The sequence below is a fragment of the Amblyraja radiata genome, chromosome 10 (genome assembly GCF_010909765.2).
Source record: "Amblyraja radiata isolate CabotCenter1 chromosome 10, sAmbRad1.1.pri, whole genome shotgun sequence".
NCBI classification, from domain to species: Eukaryota; Metazoa; Chordata; class Chondrichthyes; order Rajiformes; family Rajidae; genus Amblyraja; species Amblyraja radiata.
In genome coordinates, this window is record NC_045965.1 from 17,353,100 (window position 1) to 17,373,229 (window position 20,130).

General features: G+C 37.7%; 1 protein-coding gene across 5 annotated transcripts in view; it reads left to right on the forward strand.

The window, feature by feature from the left end:
* smg7 (SMG7 nonsense mediated mRNA decay factor) overlaps positions 1–20,130 on the forward strand; it is a 106,541-nt gene that overhangs the window by 76,476 nt on the left and 9,935 nt on the right. For 2 of the 5 annotated variants that reach the window (XM_033028196.1, XM_033028198.1), the window contains 6 exons: positions 3,847–3,991; positions 4,845–5,200; positions 5,958–6,216; positions 7,883–7,992; positions 11,520–11,669; positions 19,096–19,182. In XM_033028196.1, coding sequence (XP_032884087.1) covers positions 3,847–3,991; positions 4,845–5,200; positions 5,958–6,216; positions 7,883–7,992; positions 11,520–11,669; positions 19,096–19,182 — 1,107 coding nt within the window. The remainder of the gene's footprint in view (positions 1–3,846; positions 3,992–4,844; positions 5,201–5,957; positions 6,217–7,882; positions 7,993–11,519; positions 11,670–19,095; positions 19,183–20,130) is intronic. The other 3 variants (XM_033028200.1, XM_033028199.1, XM_033028197.1) reach the window with 2 other exon arrangements.

A 20,130-nucleotide genomic window follows, 5' to 3' on the forward strand; every position in this document is an offset into this window, starting at 1 on the left:
GAAGTGCAGGGAATTCTTATTTCTTGAATTGTGTTTGTGTGCCTCAAATCAGATTGAGGATTTATTACAGAAGATTGATTTAAAGGGCCAATGCATTTAATTGAATTGAATAAATTTTATTAGCCAAAAATGTATGCATACAAGTAATTTTCCTTGGTGCTTTGTTCGCAAGGATAACAACATGATATACAGTAGACAATTAAAAATAAAATATTATAATTTAAACATGTGAAGAATAAAATAACATACCAGAGCAAAAGAAGACTACAGACTTTTGGCTGTTGAACTACTGTTCGTGGAAAAAAGCTGTTTTTATGTCTGGTTGTGGCGGCTTTGACAGTCCGTAGTCGCCTCCCAGAGGGAAGTACTTCAGAATTTGTGGCCAGGGTGAGAGGGGTCTGAGTTTATATGCAAGACCAACATTAAACAGGGGCAGGGTAGTTCATTATTCAGCATTAAGAATCTATTTCTCCAAGTAACTAGACCAATGGTCAATTTGTATTTCAACTCCATCTGCATAGTTGGTTTCGTAATCCTAGCCAAAGAAAAATCTATTGGAACCGTTTTTAAATTTTTTAATGTGTTGCCCAAAAATGTTTCATTTTGGGAATGAATGAAAAGAATGAGCAGGAATTCGACCTTTTCAAATTTAAAAGATGTATCCCTTGGTTGGAAGGTGTTGACAGCAAGGGATTAATCTCAGGACATAGCACAAGACATTTATGACTGAGACAAGAAGAATTTATTTTCTCTCACAGGATCATGATCCTGTAGAATTGTCTTGTACAGGAGGTGGTGGAGATCTACTTTTAAAAGAGATCAATAGATGCCTTGACATAAAAGATATCAAGGATACAAGAATAGATAGAGTGGGGGTGTAGTATTAAGATAGAAGATTGGCAGTGTTTGTATTGAATGCAAAACAGGCACAAACGGCTGAATTGCCTCCTTTTTCTATGTTTCCACATACAGTGAGTTGCAGGAAGATGATTCGTGACATGTAAACATATTCTCTCAAAACATGTAATTTACTAATCTTAAAAGTATAAAGAACTACATGTTGGTATTTAAATGGGAACTATGATGTGCTTTTACAATAACTAAAATTTTAAGTTCTTCATGTTTATATCGGCTCTTCTGATACCATTTCAGTATGTTTTCACATCTTTGCAGCTTGGCCACCAGCATAATCAAGGACCAATCTCAACCCATTCACTTTCTCTTCTTCCCTCTCCCATCAGGCAAAAGGTATAGCAGTTTGAAAAATCATAATGCCAGATTCAAGGACAGTTTCTCCCTAGCTATTATTAGGCAACTGAACGATCCTCTCATCAGCAAGAGTGCAGTCCTGACCTCCCATTAACCACATTGGAGATCTTTGAACTATCTTTATTTGGACTTTGTCGCACTAAATGTTATACCTGTGTCTGTGTACAATGAATGGGTTGATTGGATAGCACGCAGACAAAAATGTTTCACTGTACCTCTGTACTCATGACCGTTAACTGAACTAAACTACAACTTGGCATCCCTAAACAGTCTATGCCTCAAAATCAGCCTCATTTGTATGTTTCTTGCCTCTGCTCCACCATTAATGACTCTATCTTCTTCAGCAGTTTGGTGCGCAGTTTGGAGTATTGTAATAGTATCTGAGTAGTGTTAACTACAAAAGAATTATCCTCCTTTGACACATACTACATTGAGTAATCAACAAAAAAGTGGCATATGGGCAATTGAGTAAACATTTAATTTCTTAAAATTTCTTAAAATTAAATGTGAATCACAATCGGCATTGGACTGTTGTGAAGAAACCTTTTCCCAACTATGTGTTTTAAAACATTGTTAGTAATTTAAAATGTGGCAAACTATTAAATCATCATTCTATGAACAGGAATGTGCTTGCAAAGTCATTGATGATGTGAGCCACCCAATAAGCGAGTTTGGTATTCGACTGCTCATGCCCAGGTCATAGGTCACTAGCTATAAAGTCTCAGCAACGGTGGTGCTGCATTGTGTGCAGGCTTGCGTTTCGTCCATGGTCGGGGTAGGGGCCCGGCTCTCCGTCGCTACGGGTGCTCATGAGTTGCTGCTGGGCCGTCCCCGTCCCCTCCCCGGTGTCCCGTCTAATCTTACATCTAATGTACATGTACAACATATAAACCTAGGGATGAGCAGGAAACGGTTCAACCTTTATTGCCTCCATTCGAGAGACAAAAGCCTCCCAATCTTGGTACTGATCTACAAATGCATGCAGTACTTGCTAAGTACATATCAAAAGGCAGTTTAATTATGAGAATGTGGGTCTTCCATTAGACATTCAGAGACAAAAGTCCTCTCAGTAAATTATTGCATGTTTTGCCCTTGATAGTCAGATTCACAGCAAGGCATGGGAAAACATGGATCAATTTTAATTTGCTCAGGTACTATATTTTGCCAAAGGTAGATATGATTACCAAAATTCACCTCTGTCTGTAACTGAAGAGAAGAATTTTCAGAGATAAGCATTGAACAATCAGAGCAGAAGTGATCCCTGTGCAGACATGGGCAAAGTACAGTAGGCACCATAAATATAGGGGAAGTATAACCAATGTATCCTCTGCAGAATCCTTCAAGTGTACGATGAGCCACAGTGTCCACACCCCTGACGTGAGACTCCCAACGAGCAACAAGATTTCCAGGAGAACAGAAAATATTTTAAGAATGGCTCTGAATCGCCCAACAATATTGTAACATCCTCACCCACTTATTATCAACTCCAGTTCATGATCATTTAAAATGAAAGAGGAGCAACTGGAAAGGCATCTAACATTAGACAATCCACCCATCCACACATTCAAGCTGCACTTGTGTATCGTATATTGGGATCAGTAGCCGCTGCAGAATACTTAGATGGAGAATGGAAGTACTCATCTTCATCCCTAAGGGAATGCTTACGAAGAGAAGATTGAAGTGCTAGTCTATTTTGCGCTGAAATTCTGGGTTGAGTTTGAATCCACAATCTACTAAAACTCCATGTACTGATATTTTATGGCATTACATTTCTTCTGCTGCAACTCAAAATATGTTCCTTGTTCCAAGCTAGATCAAATATATCTTTGGTATTACAGTAAAACTTTAATCTGCTATCGGACCATTTGGACATCCCAATGATTTGGCATCTGGTTTGCAAAGGACCTGGTTCCCACATCCTGGAAACTTGCCCCATTCACTGGAAAATGTATTTAGAATTTTGTTGTCTTTTTTTTAAATTATGAATGAATATTGTGTTGGAGCATTATCATGAAACAAACAGTCTGTAAAATCTGAAAATCAAAAAAACTGCAGATACTGGAAATCTAAAATAAAAACAAAAAGCTGGAAATATTCAGCAGACCCAGGCACTTCTTTAGGAATAGAAGAGTTAACATTTCAGGTGGAAGAACGTTTTAATGTACTATTCTCAAAAGAGAACTTTAACTTAAAAATATATAGGTTGTCAGACAGGATACTTGACTCTGCATGTCCATAGACAAAGTTACACTTCAAACCAAGTCAAGACCAGATCTATCTGGCGCACAATGAAAGATATTCTAGAAACTTGGGGAAGTATTTTACTTTTCAGTTTAAAAAAAAAAAAGGAACTTTAATGGGCATTTGATTTAGAATTGGCTGTCAAAATATTCGCTAGAAATGAATTTTGGGCATGAAGATTTTGCAGTTTGTTTAATCTGTCTCATTCTTGCGAAGTAGAGGGAAAATCTGAAGCTTGCAATATGTCTTGCCAATCTAAGCAAGTATTGACTTTGTGCTGAATAAGATGTAATCTTTTTTTATATTATGCATTATAATGCTAAATTTGTTTATCAGGTAAAAGCTCAGTCTGAATTGCGAAAGACGCCTGTAACGGAGGCAAGGAAAACACCAGTGACTCAGTCACAAAACCAAACCAGCAACTCGCAGTTCATTCCCATTCACCATCCAGGAGCGTTTCCACCTCTTCCTAGCCGACCGGGTGAGTGAACAGTTGCATGCTTCAATATGGGATGTTATGTCAACTCAAGTTTATTATCATATGCACAGACATGATGAGGTACAGATGCAAATTTTTGCTTGTAACAGCATCACAGGCAAATAGATAGAAACACAAAAACATATTTTATACATAAATTACTCAAGTTCTGAAAGATAGTGAAAAAATAGGTAACTGTAACAAAAAAAACCCAAGACATTGGTACAAACTACAATTAGAAATCAAATCCATGGTTGTGCAAGAGGTAATTCCCAGTGGTAGGATTAGGGTTTTGCAGGTTGGTAAGAAAGTAGCTGTGCCTGAAACTGTGGACTTCAAGATCCTGTACCATCTCCCTGGCAGATAGCAGCAAGCTGTGCTATTCCATGCAGTCATGGGTGTAAAGAGAGCAGAACAGGGCCAAGTGCACTGTCTTATAAATTCTTATTGTGCTTGACAGGATAGAGATAAGGTTAATGGCTCAACATAAGAGGTCAGCCTTTAACACGGGCACAAAACAAATCTTCATTCACTATCTGTGAGGGCTGTGGCGGCTCAGTTGCTGAATGCATTAAAAACTGAAAATTATAGATTTTTTAAAACACCAGGAAATGGGTTAATGCAGGAAAATAGCTGAGATAGAAAAAATACCCGGTGAAGTCGTGAAATGCTGAAAGGTCCTCTTTCTCCTTGGGATGAGTCTCCACAATTTTCAATTGTAAAACACCGAGAAAGGGTTGACGCCGTTACTGACCATTGCTAGGACAACTTGTTTTATGGTGCCTTTCCATTGCACGCAATAGACTGGCATGTCTTATAATGACCAGTATTTGTGTCTTTTTTGTGTTAATTGCAGGTTTTCCTCCACCTCCCTACCTGGTGTCGCCACCAGTTACTTTCCAGATGACTCCTGGCTATACATTTCCACCTGGAGTGTCTATACCTGGACCTTTCATCCAAACTACTGGCCACCCACAATCAGCAAACCAGGTACCAGGTGGGAAGCAATCCCACGTCCCTTACAGCCAGCAGCGTCCTTCTGGGCAAGGGCCAATAAACCAAGGACCCCAGCAACATCAGCAGCAATCTCAGCAACATCAGCAAGTCACTCCATCCCAATCGCAGCTTCAGGTGCAGGTTGTGAACCAACAGTCGCCCACTAAGTCGGCGCAACAGTTGGGAAAGAATCAACATCATCTCGGACCACAGCAGGTAAGGAAAGTGTGGCAGATCGAAGTGTGATTGAAAACCCACTGCAAATATATGGAATAATTATATCAGCTTTGTAAATATCCATTTCTTAAATCAGAAAATTATCTTTTTTCTGTCTACGAGTAGATAATGTGAGAAATGTCAACACCATAGTATGATACAACCGTAATTAGAAATTATGTGTTACTTCTGTTTCTCATTATTGACACACCATATAATTTTAACAGGAATTATCCATGATCGTTGATCCAAATTGGTTATATAGATCAGAGGTTATAAATATATGAATGTATCTTGAGAAAATAATCAGATCTATGTACTTGGAACAAATTGACATATTGTGTTATTCACATGTAAGATCCATAATTGAAACTAAATATATATTCATGATATTTACCTATATATCAAACTTAATAATTCCCATGCTTTTGCTATCCTACTTGGTGCATTGTTTTTGTTTATCAATGCTCCTATTTAAAATCTGTTTTGTGGTCTGCTATGGACATTGAAATTAGATGTCCTCATTCAGCGAATGGCGACCTCAGCAAACTGGCTTTTTACCATTTGACATTGGGAATTGGGACTTTCATGGTTTGGAGCTCTAAAATGCTGAGGCCATAAGAGACTGGGTGTTTTTCAAACACTGAACAAAATATAGTGAGAGAGTTTCAACATTATAAAATGCATAAACTGTGAATGTGAATAGGCAATCAATTTCTAGTTTCTTGCAATTAAAATCCTGTATTTTCTCAATGAGTATCTGCAGGCTGATCAGACTAACCAGCTTTGGAATCAACATCATCCTGTCTCTTCTCAACATCAGAAGAATTCCATCCAGATGTCTATGAAGCAACAGCCCTATTACATGCATCAGGACCCATTAAAGCTGTTTGAAAAGTCACTACAACAATCACAGCAAGTCCAGATGGAAAAGAATTTGAAGGCTTTTGGTATGGAACCATTTAGCCAGAATCCTTCAGAGGTGCAAAAAATGCAAGACTTTGCATGGGACTATGGTAAGTTAAATGTGTATGGGTATTCTTGTGTCACCTGCTCGATGCAGTGTGGAATTGTCTCCCAAAACATTTCTGATTTAATCCATTAGAATAACAGTAAGATGGTATCATTGTTATGTAAACTGGTAGTTAGGGAAGACAATTTTTGCCTGTGTTCATTCTTCTGTTTAATTCACATCCACAACCATCCTTGCCTTTCAACCCTACCTCTACATTCTCCAGACACACACATTTGTAAAGTTGACATTTAGAGTATGGGTTAGAATTTTAGTAACTTCTACTTCAGTCATGCTATTACCTTGCAGTTTAACCCATTGATTATTGTTAAACATGTTGCAAATGAAAAATGGCTTCCTGGTGCAACACAAAAAACTGCTGACATCATGTTTCAGTCCACGAAAGGATATTAAATTTGTTCAATTGCTAGACTGCCTAGAGCATGGTGCATTGGTCTTCCCAGTGGCAGAAAATCATTGATAGCATTTCATATGCTTTGTCTTAACACTCTGGCAAAGTTTCCATCAGTTCAGGGAATAGAAATTCTGTTTATTCTTGATTCTAACTTCTTGTCATTTTAACAACATTGAGCTATTTTACATAGTTATTGCATTATATTAAATCATTGTCATTTTACATAACCTCATTTTATGAAGAAGACAATGTTTTGTTCTGTTCTTTTCACTTGACAAATCCTTTTAATGTCCCAAAGTTTTATTTATTGCTAGTATTGCTTTTTATAATATAATTTAACCAGATGTCCTTCCACTAAACCCTTGTTATTCAAAAGCAATAAGGACCTAAACCACCTGCAGATAAAGGTTACCATTAAAGACAATGACACTAAGAATGGCATTGGATATAGCCACATCTATGTAAGTTTCAGTTTCCTGTCCCCAGCGCCAACTGCACTCCCAACTGTTGATATTTTAGTACTTGCCATCAATCGCAATTCATGTCACAGCAAACAGACTTCACTAGACACCATTGAAGAGGACTCTGGTGGTAAATCCTCGATTTACCAACGCTCAGAATTATATGCAGTCGACTACGAGTATGTAGATTTGCACATAGTTAGTCAATGGGTGACAAGGACTTAGTTCATCTGTCTTTAATCAGGTTTGACTTGTATATGCTGGTTTGATTATCGTTTCATAAACGGTAATGAAGCTTTTAAATACTTTTTCTATTATAGATTTCCAATTAGCATGCTTGAATTGTTGTTTGGTTTTATCCAGGTGTGATATTTTAAATGTTACTGTATTAGGATACTCTCTTCTATTTGTGTCACCACAAAAGGTTAACTGGAGAATAACATTTGAACACATTGTCTACTTAATATATTGAGTAAAAAAAAGGGCTGCACTAATTGTAGCCCAAATACATTATCTGCTCTCCTAATTTAACACATCAATTCTCCAATAATTAAAAAGCCATTTGAAGATTTCAAAGGGAATTACCATTAATCCAGGTGATTTTTCTGTCAAACATATGAAACGGTGTAAGAGGAAGAAATCAAGAAAATCTTGATGATTGTAAGCTATCAGGGAGGGCTTGAGAATAGGATCTTAATTGTGGAAATAATTGAGTTTGCAGGTGTGTTTAATGTAAGAATTGACACTAACCTAAGTGACTTTTCACACCATTAAAATGTTTGTTCTTCTGTCAGACATGCGACACATGATGGGACATCAGCTGAGTAACGATCATATGGTGAAACGGCACCAAGGAGTTTTTCGAACAGATCAGGATAATATGACTAGAATGCAGTCATACGAGGTAAGATGTAAATAGAAATAGTTTGCATTTAGTATGACATGAACAAAAAAATATGTGCATTTAAATTAGTTGAACTTGTATTTCAATTCTGAGGTTTTTTAATTTTGCCTGGGAAAAAAACATTAATTTTACCATTTAGTTTAAGATTTGAAATCCATTCTGTTGTCTAACATCTTTTGGGAAGGAACCTGTTCAATGCAAAGAATCTTTGATAATGAAACTAAAATCATTGAAGGCATGAGAAGAAATAGCAGATTAATTCTGTTTTACATTTTTCTTTGAGTTTCATTAATATGAGGATTTGAGAAAATAACCGTTTAGAGTTGGAGTTTTGAATTTGAGTTTAAAGCGAAAGCTTTTCACTAGCTAGAATTATGTCTTGCATTGGAAAAAAATGATAGTGGTTTGAGATCAATCGCCGCATATCCAGGGCATCACTGCTGGGGACCTCGCCATTATCTGTTTTAGTGATGACCTTTCCTCTGTGGTATGGTCACAAGTGGATTGTTAAACAACGATTACATTAGGTTTAGTTTATTCACTACCTGCAATAATTTACTTTTATTAAGCAGTCCATTCATGAATGCAGCAAGAACTAGGAATCATTTAGGCATTGGCTAGTTTGCCACATCTTGTTTATGCACTGAAAGTCATTCCAATTAAAAAGAGAGGTGTGACAGATCAAAAGAGAGAATTTGACGACCTACCATTGACATTATCAGCAAAGTGTTTGCCATGATCAATATTTTTGGTTCATCATAAACTTAACTGGAGAAGCAAAGAACAATGCCAAGGCTATGGCACAAAACAACACTAGTTATAGTACTAAAGATCTGCTGTCCAGTACAGCAGTGCCCACAGCCAAGCTGTTCCAGTACAGTTACAGGAAGCTGCACAATAATGTGGAAAATTTCCCAGGTATGTCCCATTCGCAAAAAGCAAATTAAATCTAATCCTGTTTAATTACTATCTAATCAAACAATCACCAGTAAAGTGATGGAAGGGGTCATCAACAAACAGTGCTATGTTAACCTGCACACTGATGTGCTATTTGAGATTTGTGCGGATCACTTGGTCCAGACCATATCGCAGCCTTGGTGAAAACATGGACGTGAGAGCTGAATTCTGGAGGTGAGAGAAGTGTCCAACCTCATTTGACATCAAGGCAGTATTTGACCACGTGGCTTTAAAGCAATTGGCAAAACTGAAGTCATGAACATCAGAGAAAGCATTGCACTGGTGGGAGTCATAAGTCTGAAGAAGGGTCTCCACCCGAAATGTCACTCATTTCTACGCTCCAGAGATGCTGCCTATCCCACTGAGTTACTCCAGCTTTTAGTGTAAACATCTATAAAAGCTGATTTTGTCAATCATCCCAGCTCCAGGCCTGTCCTAAGCCGAACAATCTTCAGGTTCCATCAGTGACCTTCCTTAATAGTCATAAATGGGAAATTTGTAGATGATTGCATATTGTTCACTTCCAGTTGCAACTTCTCAGTAAATGAAGCAACCAGTGTCTGCATGCATCATCCCAAACAACATTAAGGCTAAAGAGAGCATAACCACCTACAGTTGACATTTAATGAGTGGCATTACCTTCACTGAGCTCCCCAGCATCAGTGTCCTGAGAGTCGACATTAACCAGAAATCTAACTACATAATACAGTTTTGAGCAGATCAGAGATTGGGTATCCTGCAACCAGTGAGCCATCATCTGATGCTACAAAGCCTTTCTACTATCCACAGGGTATAGGTTGGGACTGTGATGGAACGCATCTCTTTTCCTGAATGAGTGCAGCACCAACAGCTCTGAAGATGCTGTACCCAGGACAAAACATATCGATTGACACACCATCAACCATGCTAAATTTTCATTTCCCCCACCAACACTGCACAGTGATTGTCCTTTGTAGCATGTGCTCCATGCACAGCAGTTCCTCATCCATGTTAATCCCACACCATCAACCTCTGCTATTAATGCATGTGGGAGCACTCCGACATGCAGGTTCCCACCCGACCCGATGGGAGATTAATTACCTACAATGTTGCTCAAGATTAAAGATATCAAAGGTGACTTGATGGGCATGTGTAAGCTGCATGGGTATGGGGAAATAATGATAGGAGGAATGGGACAAATCTGAATGGTCTGTTAGGAATTAGCATGGAGCTGAAAGACCAAATGGTTGTCTCCTGTTTTAAGTATTCCACACTACCCTTTGTCTTTGTATAATTATGGTTCTCCCTATTTGATAGTGCTGTGGAAATAGTCTTTCAATAAGGACTACAGCAGTTCAACAGGGTGGATCATTACATGGGTAATAAATGTTTGCCTTGCCAGCAGAGGCCCAGAGCCTTGAAAATGAGGAGGAATGGAGAGGGGAGAAGAAAATGATCAAAGTACTACCACAACAGCAGCGGGTCAGAGCCTGTATATTCTATAAAATACACTGCAGCAACTTGAGAGCCTTTTCAAAAAAAAAATCCAAAACCTGCATCCGCTTCTGGTCAGAAAAAAAAATAGGGACAGATGCAACAAAATGGACTGCCTGCAAAGTTCCACTCCAAATTGCGCAGTTTTCACTTGGAATCACCATATCTTTGACATTGGTTGTAAATCCTGGGTCTTAAGAGCAATGTTGGACCGTCCCGTCCTTCACCCCCCCCCCCCAAAGAGTTAGTCAACTTAAGAAGGTGGCTCATCGTCAGTGGTAGTTAGAGATGGCTAATAAATGCAGTTAAAACAAAACATGATAAATATCTTACAAATGAATTGATACAGAATCGCAGATGATCAAGACCATTTTGTAATGTAGAGGAATCTTCAAACAGCTTCCTTGCTTATCTTCAGCTCATTCCATATCTGTTCTATTCTCTGATCTATGTTGCGCAATTGCCGTTAATGTTCAGCAATCAGTAAATCTTGTTACATTTTCAGTTTGTGCATTTCAATTTTTAATTGTTTCTAATCACTAATACATTACACTAACTAATCCTGTTCATTGGTTTGGGTCTTATGCCTGCACCAACTCTATTTAAAGTATTTCATGGCTATTAATATTACTTAATTATAAAATCATAATTATTTACATGTGGAATTGTATAAGATTATTGCAAATTGAGGCTACGAGCTAGAATAGCAGGTGACTTAAAAACTGTAAGAGGTAAAATTCATCAAAATTAAATTGTTTATGTGTATCTAAAAAGACTATATATTTCATTGTTTTTTACTATACAATAAGGATGGGCTTCAGCAATCCATTTGGAAATTCTGTGATTTATAATATTTAAACACTTACCTAGTTTTATTACATGTTAAACTTGGGCCTCTGCTTCTAAACACTTTATTTCCTTCAAATGAACTTATTGAATAAATTATGATGATTAGACTCTTACACTTTGGCAGAGACCTTTTTGTTAATTAACACATTTTCAGTTTTTTCACATCTAAGACCTGATCTGAAACTTTGTTTATTTTTGATTCCTCTCTCTGAGTATGCTTTCTTCCTCTGTTCTTCTTCTGACTATAGGATGCCAAGAGCTCACCTCTGTTGCCTCCTGATTTGTTAAAAAGTATTGCTGACTTTGAGGAGGAGGAAGAGCTGGCTTTTTCCAAACCCCATGATTTCTACCAGGCCTTGGCTGGCCCTCTTGGCAGTTCTTCGGGGCGTAGTTTCTTTGTATGTACTTCTTTGATCTTCTGCTTTCTGTCTTACATTTCTGTTCTTGATAAGTGCTTTTAAGTTATTGGTATTGTAGTTATTCAAAGCTGCAATGACAGTAAATTACTTTATTCTGCCACCTGCGTTTTTTTATTTAAATAATTATTCCACTCAAGTGACATATAACAATTTGATTTATTTTAATCCTCCAAATACTTACACATTTATTTGCAGCTGTGCATCTTTTAGGATTAACATCACAAACAAATTTGATGTGAACATTAAACTGTTAGATTTATTAGTTTACAAAAAAGGCCTGATGATGGATCTCGAGGGAAGGAATAAAGTATAAGAGTCAAAAAAGAGGACTAGCTGGACAGGATGGCAAGTGTACATAGAATAATACATAGAGATTGGTTAGAACGGAGACGAGGAAACATTTTTTCTCAAAGAGAGTGGTGAGTCTGTGGAATTCTATGCCTCAGGTGGAGACAGGTTCTCTGGATGCTTTCAAGAGAGCAAGAGAGATAGGGCTCTTAAAAATAGCGGAATCAGGGGATATGGGGAGAAGACAGGAACGGGGTACTGATTGGAGATGATCAGCCATGATCATATTGAATGGCTCGAAGGGCCGAATGGCCTAGTCCTGCGTCTATTGTCTATTGTAAAAGGATGAAGAACAATTAGATAAATATTATGAAAACAGATGCTGAGACATGTACTTGTGAAAGGGGGGCAACACAAATTCCAGGAAGTAGAATTCAATATCCCTTTTCTGAAATATTGTTGGGATGTAAATTGGTGTAATGTGTGCATTACAGAACAAGTGTTATGACAAAAACTTTCTGGCTTCTGCGTAGCAATTTTTTATTGTGCCATTCCATCTGTTCTGAAGGCCCGGAGACGCAAGAAACGGCAGATGCTGGAATCTGAAGCAAAAAACAAACTGCTGGAGGGACTCTTTTTCATCGGTCTGTTTGGTTCCACAAATGTTGTCTGCACAATTGAGTTCCTCTAGCAATTTGTTTTTATGCTGAAGGCTTTATTTGATGTATAGCTTAATTGGTTTTTATTGGTGACCGTTAAGCCGACAGGAAATCTATGATAGTGATTTGCCAGTAAATGCCTTTTATATTACTATTGCCATCAGCACCACCAGCCTCTGCTTCCCTTTTTCTCCCTTTTATTTTTGTTCTTCTTCCTTTGTCCTCCCTCACCCATATCTCTGCATCTGTTGTCTTTTCATCTTTAGTTTCACTGGAAACATGGACAAATGGCTTCTCGCACTCTAATGGTTTCCCTTGATAATTGTTTAATAAAGTTGCACAAAATATTTCATTTTTGGGGTAGAATTTACCTGTTTTCTTATTAAGAAAGTAAAACCTTATTCTGATTCACATATTTATTCTAGACTAAATAGCTATTCAGTTGTAAATGCTGCACACTTCTCAGAAATGTTGCTGTTATCGATAATGTACTTGAAATTTTTGCTTTGAATTTATTTGAAATTTCCATTGATCTCAGGCGCTGAATTACTAGCTGTAATATCTCTATATGAGAAATATAAATTGATTTGCCATGATATAACCCATTATTTAACACTATGGGCATTGCCATTGGAGATTGGTTGGACATTAAAATATGATTACTCATGTTGTACAAATATTAAATACCAATCATGAGAATTGAGCAAGAGAATTTGTGATGACTGAAAATGGCAAGGTGCATTAACATAGCAGATGGGAAAATCTGAATTTGAAAGAATAGTTCATAATTGTTTGTCAGTACAATAGGTCATTGTAACGCCTGACATTTTATCAAGTCTTATCCATTATGATGTATCCTGGTTACAAAATTGAAAAGTATGTACATTTTCACTATTTATGAAAATGTTGCTTTTGGTATAGAATAAATGCTACTTTGGATTCCATTATTTTGCTTCCAGATGATTGTACAGGATTTGGCCAAATTGTCTACAAATATGACAATATTTATGCTCCTTTAGAGCCTCTCCCAAATGTCTTCCAATAATACTATTGGCGTAACCCTTCACTTTGATGCTCACCGCAACCCCTCCCTGTGACATTCTCCTCATTCTTTGCTGAAGTTTCTCCAAAATCTAATTTCGCATTTCTTGGTGATTATTTTGTAATCTAGACATAAGGTGAAACATTATCTTTGTATCCACTGTATCAATGCCCATTATAGGCCTCTAAAAATTCAGAAGCTTTCAGCTGCCTTTTCTCAAGAGAAGATAGAGCCAGTCTGTTCATCTTTTCTTGAACTCTATACAATTTCATTTCTAGTCTCATCTCTGAACCTTCATCAGTACATTTAAAAAAAATGGAGATTAAGAGATGAACTGTATGCTGTACTCTAAACCAAGGTTTGATACAGGTTTAGCACCCCTTGCCTACTTTTCAATTCTGCCCCACTAAAAATAAATCATGGTTTGTTTTTATAATGGCCTTGCTAATGTGCAGTGTAATCTACAATGTATTCCAATATCCTTTTATTCCCCTATTCCATCTAAACAAATCCTCCATATATTGTAACCACTCTATTCACCTTTTCAAAAGATGTATATTTGTGTTAAAGTGTTTTTGGTTTGCTTTCAGATTTAGATTCTTCCACTTCTCTGTTTTTATTTAGCACTAGAAATACATTGAAATTATCTAGGCCTCAAATCAGGTGTGACAATGTAAGCTTTTAAATTGTATTACTACATATGAGATATCAAATTTATGCCTTGCATTCTGCAGTATTCTGCTTTACTCCATTTATACTTTAAAATAAGGAACTCGTTAATTCCCTCAGTTTGTTTCATCTCGAGGTCAAGTTCAGTGATAAGATAGTTAATCAACCTTGTTAGTTAATGGACCACAAGATGTGGCTGCAGGTAAAATTACATCTTGTAATGTTTTGTGGACAAGTTGTGATTACGGAGAAAGTTTAGAAGAAATGTTGTATTTGATGTTGTAAAATTAACTGCTTTGTTGGTGACTGCTTGCGTATTATGATGGGACATTAAAAATGGTGAGGTTGGCAAGCTGCATGCATGCACAGCACAGCCCCATACTACTCCTGGCCCCTATCTGTGGATGTGAGCTATCAACTTTAGTATGTTAATGACTAAATTGCTGAAATATTTATCTGTCTGAAGAAGGGTATTTGGCCTGAAATGTTAACTAATTCAGATTCCAGTATTTGCAATTTTGTTTTTCCCCGTATTAATACGCCGTTTGTTGGGTCCAAAGAGGGTGCCCAGGCTTCCTGAAAAACGTCCTTTAACACAATAGAACATTTGAACCTGAGGAATTAAAAAAAATATCTGACCCAAATCAAGCACTTGTAGTTCAGTTCTGTTGGATTGTGCCATTTGACCAGACTCGACGATTAAGCTATGTTTTGAGAAATAGGAAGTACTTACTATCAGCATTTTCTAAACTATTTGCAAGTCCTTTGTCTTATCAAGTTCTATGGTATTGAGTTTCAGTGACTATTTTAAAGTGTTTCCCTAGTTTAATTGTTTCTTTGGTACCCAACTCAAGCTCAAAGATACCAATAATTTCTCAGTACATACAGTTTGTTTCTTGCCTTCTAGTGGGGAACTATCCATTTGCAGTTATTTTGCTGAGCGGTTACTTGTGCATGTAGAAGACTTACTGCTTCACAGAAGCATAGATTGTGCTTGCGCTGCCATAGAATGGATGGGGACATATAGTAAAGGGTTTGTTGAGGTTGAGTACCAATGGAGATGCCGGTAAACACTGAGGTAGTAGCGGACTACTATGTGGTTGCTTGATGTACAGGTGCATGTCAGAGGAAATGGGTTGGGAATTGATTGCTATTGTACACAGCCTCATGATCTGTTTATTCAGTAAAATGCCTTCTGCTTTGACTCTTAAGTTCAGCACCATGCTCCTAGACATGTTGTCATGTCCACTATTGCTGATTGGACAGAAAATGTGGTTGTACAATTCTAGCTAACTATAAAAGAAACTTGATAAAAAGTATCCCCTTGTACTCCAATTACTTGCAAGCTACCTTAAAATAGGATAGTTTTCTCCTGGAATTCTGGAAATTTGACACTGCCAAATTAAGTGCACTATTGCCTTGTTGGATTAAGATATAAATAACTGCAATCAAAATGTTCTGGTTGTAGGTTAAAAAATCAATTAAGTTAATCCAGGGTTGGGGGGAGATGGGAAAATGTGACTGTTCATTATAGTGTCATCTTTATCATTTTTTCTGAGTAAGCCTAATTGTTCAGTTGACAGAATAAGCATTGCCATGTTTGGCAAAAATTCTGTTGATGTTTGTACATTTTAGAATTGATCAAAGTAGGTTGAGTGTTTGTCTTTATTTCTTGCTTTCCCTTTTTTACCTCTGCTAATTCATTTTTAAATGTACCACCAATGCAACAATCAACGTTTAGCAGATGCCTGCCTAAAACTAAAGCGAATGAGTGTTTATAACTTCCTAGTCACACAAAATAGGAGTAACTGATTTGATTGTGTAATTGGAAAAAAATAAGTGTGAAGATCAGAGGAGATATGGTTCACACAAATAGAAGTTGAAAACTAAATTGTGAAAAGAGCATTTGTGTTAGAACAGAGACACATGAGAATGTAGATTCTGGAATCTCAAGCAAGAATCTCACGAAGGGTCCCAACACACAATCCAGTTCCCGTTTGTTCACAAGAGTTCTCTATTATCCCACTTTCTCATCCACTCCCGACACATTAAGCTCAATTTAAAGAGGCCAATGAACTTACAAACTGGCACGTCTTTGGGATGCTATTTAAAAGTAAGCGATGGCAATTTAAAATAAAGACAACATCAAGGTTGGCACAGTGGTGCAGTGGTAGAGTTGCAGCAGAGACTTTGGTTTGATCCTGACTATGGGTGTTGTCGGTACAAAGTGTACATTCTCTCTATGACCGCATAGGCTTTCCTCTGGGTGCTCCAGTTTCCTCCCACACTACAAAGACATACAGATTTGTAGGTTAATTGGCTTTGGTAAAATTGTGAATTGTCCCTAGTGTATATAGATGTTCGTGTATGGGTTGATCGCTGGTCTGCACAGACTATATCGGCCGAAGCGCCTTTTTTAGCACTGTAACTAAAGTCTAAATGGTAGTATCAGCAGAGTTTGAGAATATTTTTCAGATAGAGGTAGATGGATATGTGCTAAGCAAGGCAATGAAAGGTTTTTGGAGTAACTCAGCAGAACATGCAGCATCTCTGGAGAGAAGAAATGGGTGACATTTCGGCTTTAGACCCTTCTTCAGACTCCAGGGATGCTGCCTGTCCTGCTGAGTTACTCCAGCATTTGGTGTTTATCTTCAGTGTAAACCAGCATCCACAGTTCCTTCTTACAAAATGAAAGATTATCGTTGGTGAATGGAAATGTCTATTTGAGTTTGCAATTAGATCTGTTGTGAATTATTAAATGACAGAGAAAGGCTGGAGGGACTGAGTGGTTTATTCTTGCTCCTAATCTCTAGGTTTGTTTTTGTATATATTCAATTGACGTGATTTTATTAAATTGTACTTCTATCCTTGAACTTAGCCGATACTCAGTAGTATGAAACGAGTTGACCACTTGTACATAAAGCATTTTTGAAGTTTGGAGGTCACAATTACTCGGGCTACCATTCTGGCATTGTGCAAGTTTCATTGGCATCTTGCAACTGTTTTCTGAAACTGCAATGGAGAGATTTGAATGCCATATTTTCAATTGCCTTTTTTAATGGCATATACTGAATTTTGCCAAATATCCAAAGTATACATTCTGCATGCATTTCTCATTGTTCGGTCTTTAAAAAAGGGGAAATAGAAAATTTGTCTCCGTGTGAATAGCCTTTCAAAAAGCACTTCCAACTAAATGAAGTGCTGCTAAAGTGTAGTCACTGCTGTATTGTACGTATGTGACCCATTGTATCTTTCTGAATAATTAAGCAAGTTTTAAATAGAGTGGCTACTAATTTGTTTTTTCATTTGGCTAATGTAAAACATTTTTTGGGGTTGCATAAGTTGCATGAATATGGTTGTATAATTGTTTTATAAATAGTTCCTAAACATAGTTCAGGTTAGTTACAAATCACCGTGCTATTTCATGGCTTCCACAGCAGTCGGCTGACATTATAAAATTTAAGCAAGGAATTCCTCGCAGGATACGCGTGCATTTTGGAGGATGAGGGGATGTTGTGTTCATGGAAAAACACGCTGGATCAGAATTTTCCATATTGTGAAGCTGCGTAATATGTGCAGGCATCGAGTAATGAGAGCTGAAAAAATGGTGTGGTTTAATTTTCAAAAATTCCACGAGAATTAATTTAATTTGCACATCTTCACACTTATTTCAGTTAATTACTACTGAGATGCGATGTATCAAATGTAGTCCTTGACATGTTGATTATCCGCAGTCTAATCTTGACTTTTAAAATACCTATAGATCATATCTCTCCAAATCTCTTCTGGTAACTTGCCTACCACACTGATGTTAGGCTCTCTGATCTATAGTTCATTGTGTTTTCCTGGCAACCTTTCATAGATAGTGGCACAACATTGGCCACCCTCCAGTCTTCTGGCACATCACCTGCGGCCATCATTGATACACATCACTGCTAGGGGTTCTGCAATTTCTTCGCTAGCTTTCTACCGTATCCTAGAATACACCTGATCAGATCCCAAGGATTTGTCCACCATGATATGGAGTAAAATCTTCAGTACCTATTATTCTGCAATGCGGGCTTTCTTCAAGACATCTCTATTTGGCATTCCCTAAATTACATCACATTCATGTGTTTCTCCACAGTAAATATAGATGAGAAATCGTCATTTAATGCCTCGCCCATTTCCTGTTCCTCTGCACATAGATCTTGCTTGCAGCAGCAGTAGATTCAGACTACACACAAAAACATTCATCTTGCCTAGATTTCACAAATTTGACAAGACAGTGAAAAGAAAACGACTGCAAATAACAAGGCAATAGTGCAAAAATGCAATAAAAAAGAAACCAGTCCATGGTAGTGCGAGAGGTGGGCTGTGGTGTTCTGTTGCTGAGGTAAGATTACAGTTGTGCTGGCCAGTTCAGGAACTTGATGCTTGTAGGAACGTTCTTGAAATTGGTGGTGTAGGACTTCAAACTTACGTATCTCCTGCCTGATGGTAGCATTGAGAAAAAGGTGTGGCCCAGATAGTGGGGATCCTTGATGATAGATGCCACCTCCTTGAGGAAGTGCCTCCTATAGATACTTTCCATGTGGAGAGGGCTGTGCCTAGGATGACCACATATGTGAGCCACAGAAAACTTCCAGTAAATGAATAATTGTATTATGAGTTCTTTCAAATTTATTGGTGTAATTCATTGTTAAGCAGTAGACACTATAAAATTGCTTTTGATTTTTGTAATGACTTTTCCTTTCTATTCATGTAGATGCCAAATCGTTCTCGGCTGGAGAGACCCTCTGAGCTGATTACCTCTTCATCCTTATTGTCCTTGCCACCTTTTCCACTTAATCAGGTATGTTTAGTAAAATAAATCCTATTTCTATAAATTAACAATGAATGGTAGGGCTCTGAGGAGTTTTGTAGAGCAGAGCGACCTAGGAGTGTAGGTACATAGTTACTTGAAAGTGGAATCACAAAAAGGCTCTCGGCACATTGGCCTTCATCACTCAGAGTATAGAAATTGGGATGTCATGTTAGGATCTCACAAAACATTGGTGAGACCACATTTAGAGTATTGTGTTCAGATTTGGTTACCATGTTATACCTAAATGTTATAGGAAAGATGGTGTTAAGATGGCAAGGGTGCAGAAAAGATAACAAGGATGTTGCTTGGTCTCGAGGGCCTGAGCTATAGGGAGAGGTTGAGCAGGTTAGGACTTTATTCCTTGGAGCGCAGGAGGGTGAGGGGTGTTCTCATAGAAGAATGTACAAGATCATGAGAGGAATAGATAGGGTAAATGCAGTGTCTTTTACCTAGCATATGGGAATCTAGAACATAGGTTTATGGTGAGGGGGGGATAGATTTGAGCCTGAGGGGCAACGTTTTTACACAAAGGGTGGTAGGTGTATGGAACGAGCTGTCGGAGGAGGTAGTTGAAGCAGGTAATATAACAGCATTTAAAAGACATATGTTCAGGTACAACAATTAAGAACCATTTAGGCAGAATAGGATAGGTTTAAAGGGATATAGGCCGAACCCAGGCAGGTGGGACTAATGTTGGTTGGTTGGTTGGTGTGGGCAAGGTAGGCCGAATGGTCTTTTTCCACACCGTATGACTAACAAATGTTTTTTGGTGTTATTAGCATTGTTACCTGAACACACAGAGGAACAACTACTAACAACACTTAATTATACTTTATATTTTGTTATATTACTTAAGACGCCAATGAAGTAATCATCCAGGTATTATGGTATTGTTTAGATAAGTCACTGAAGACATTTGCGTCAATTTCTAGAAGA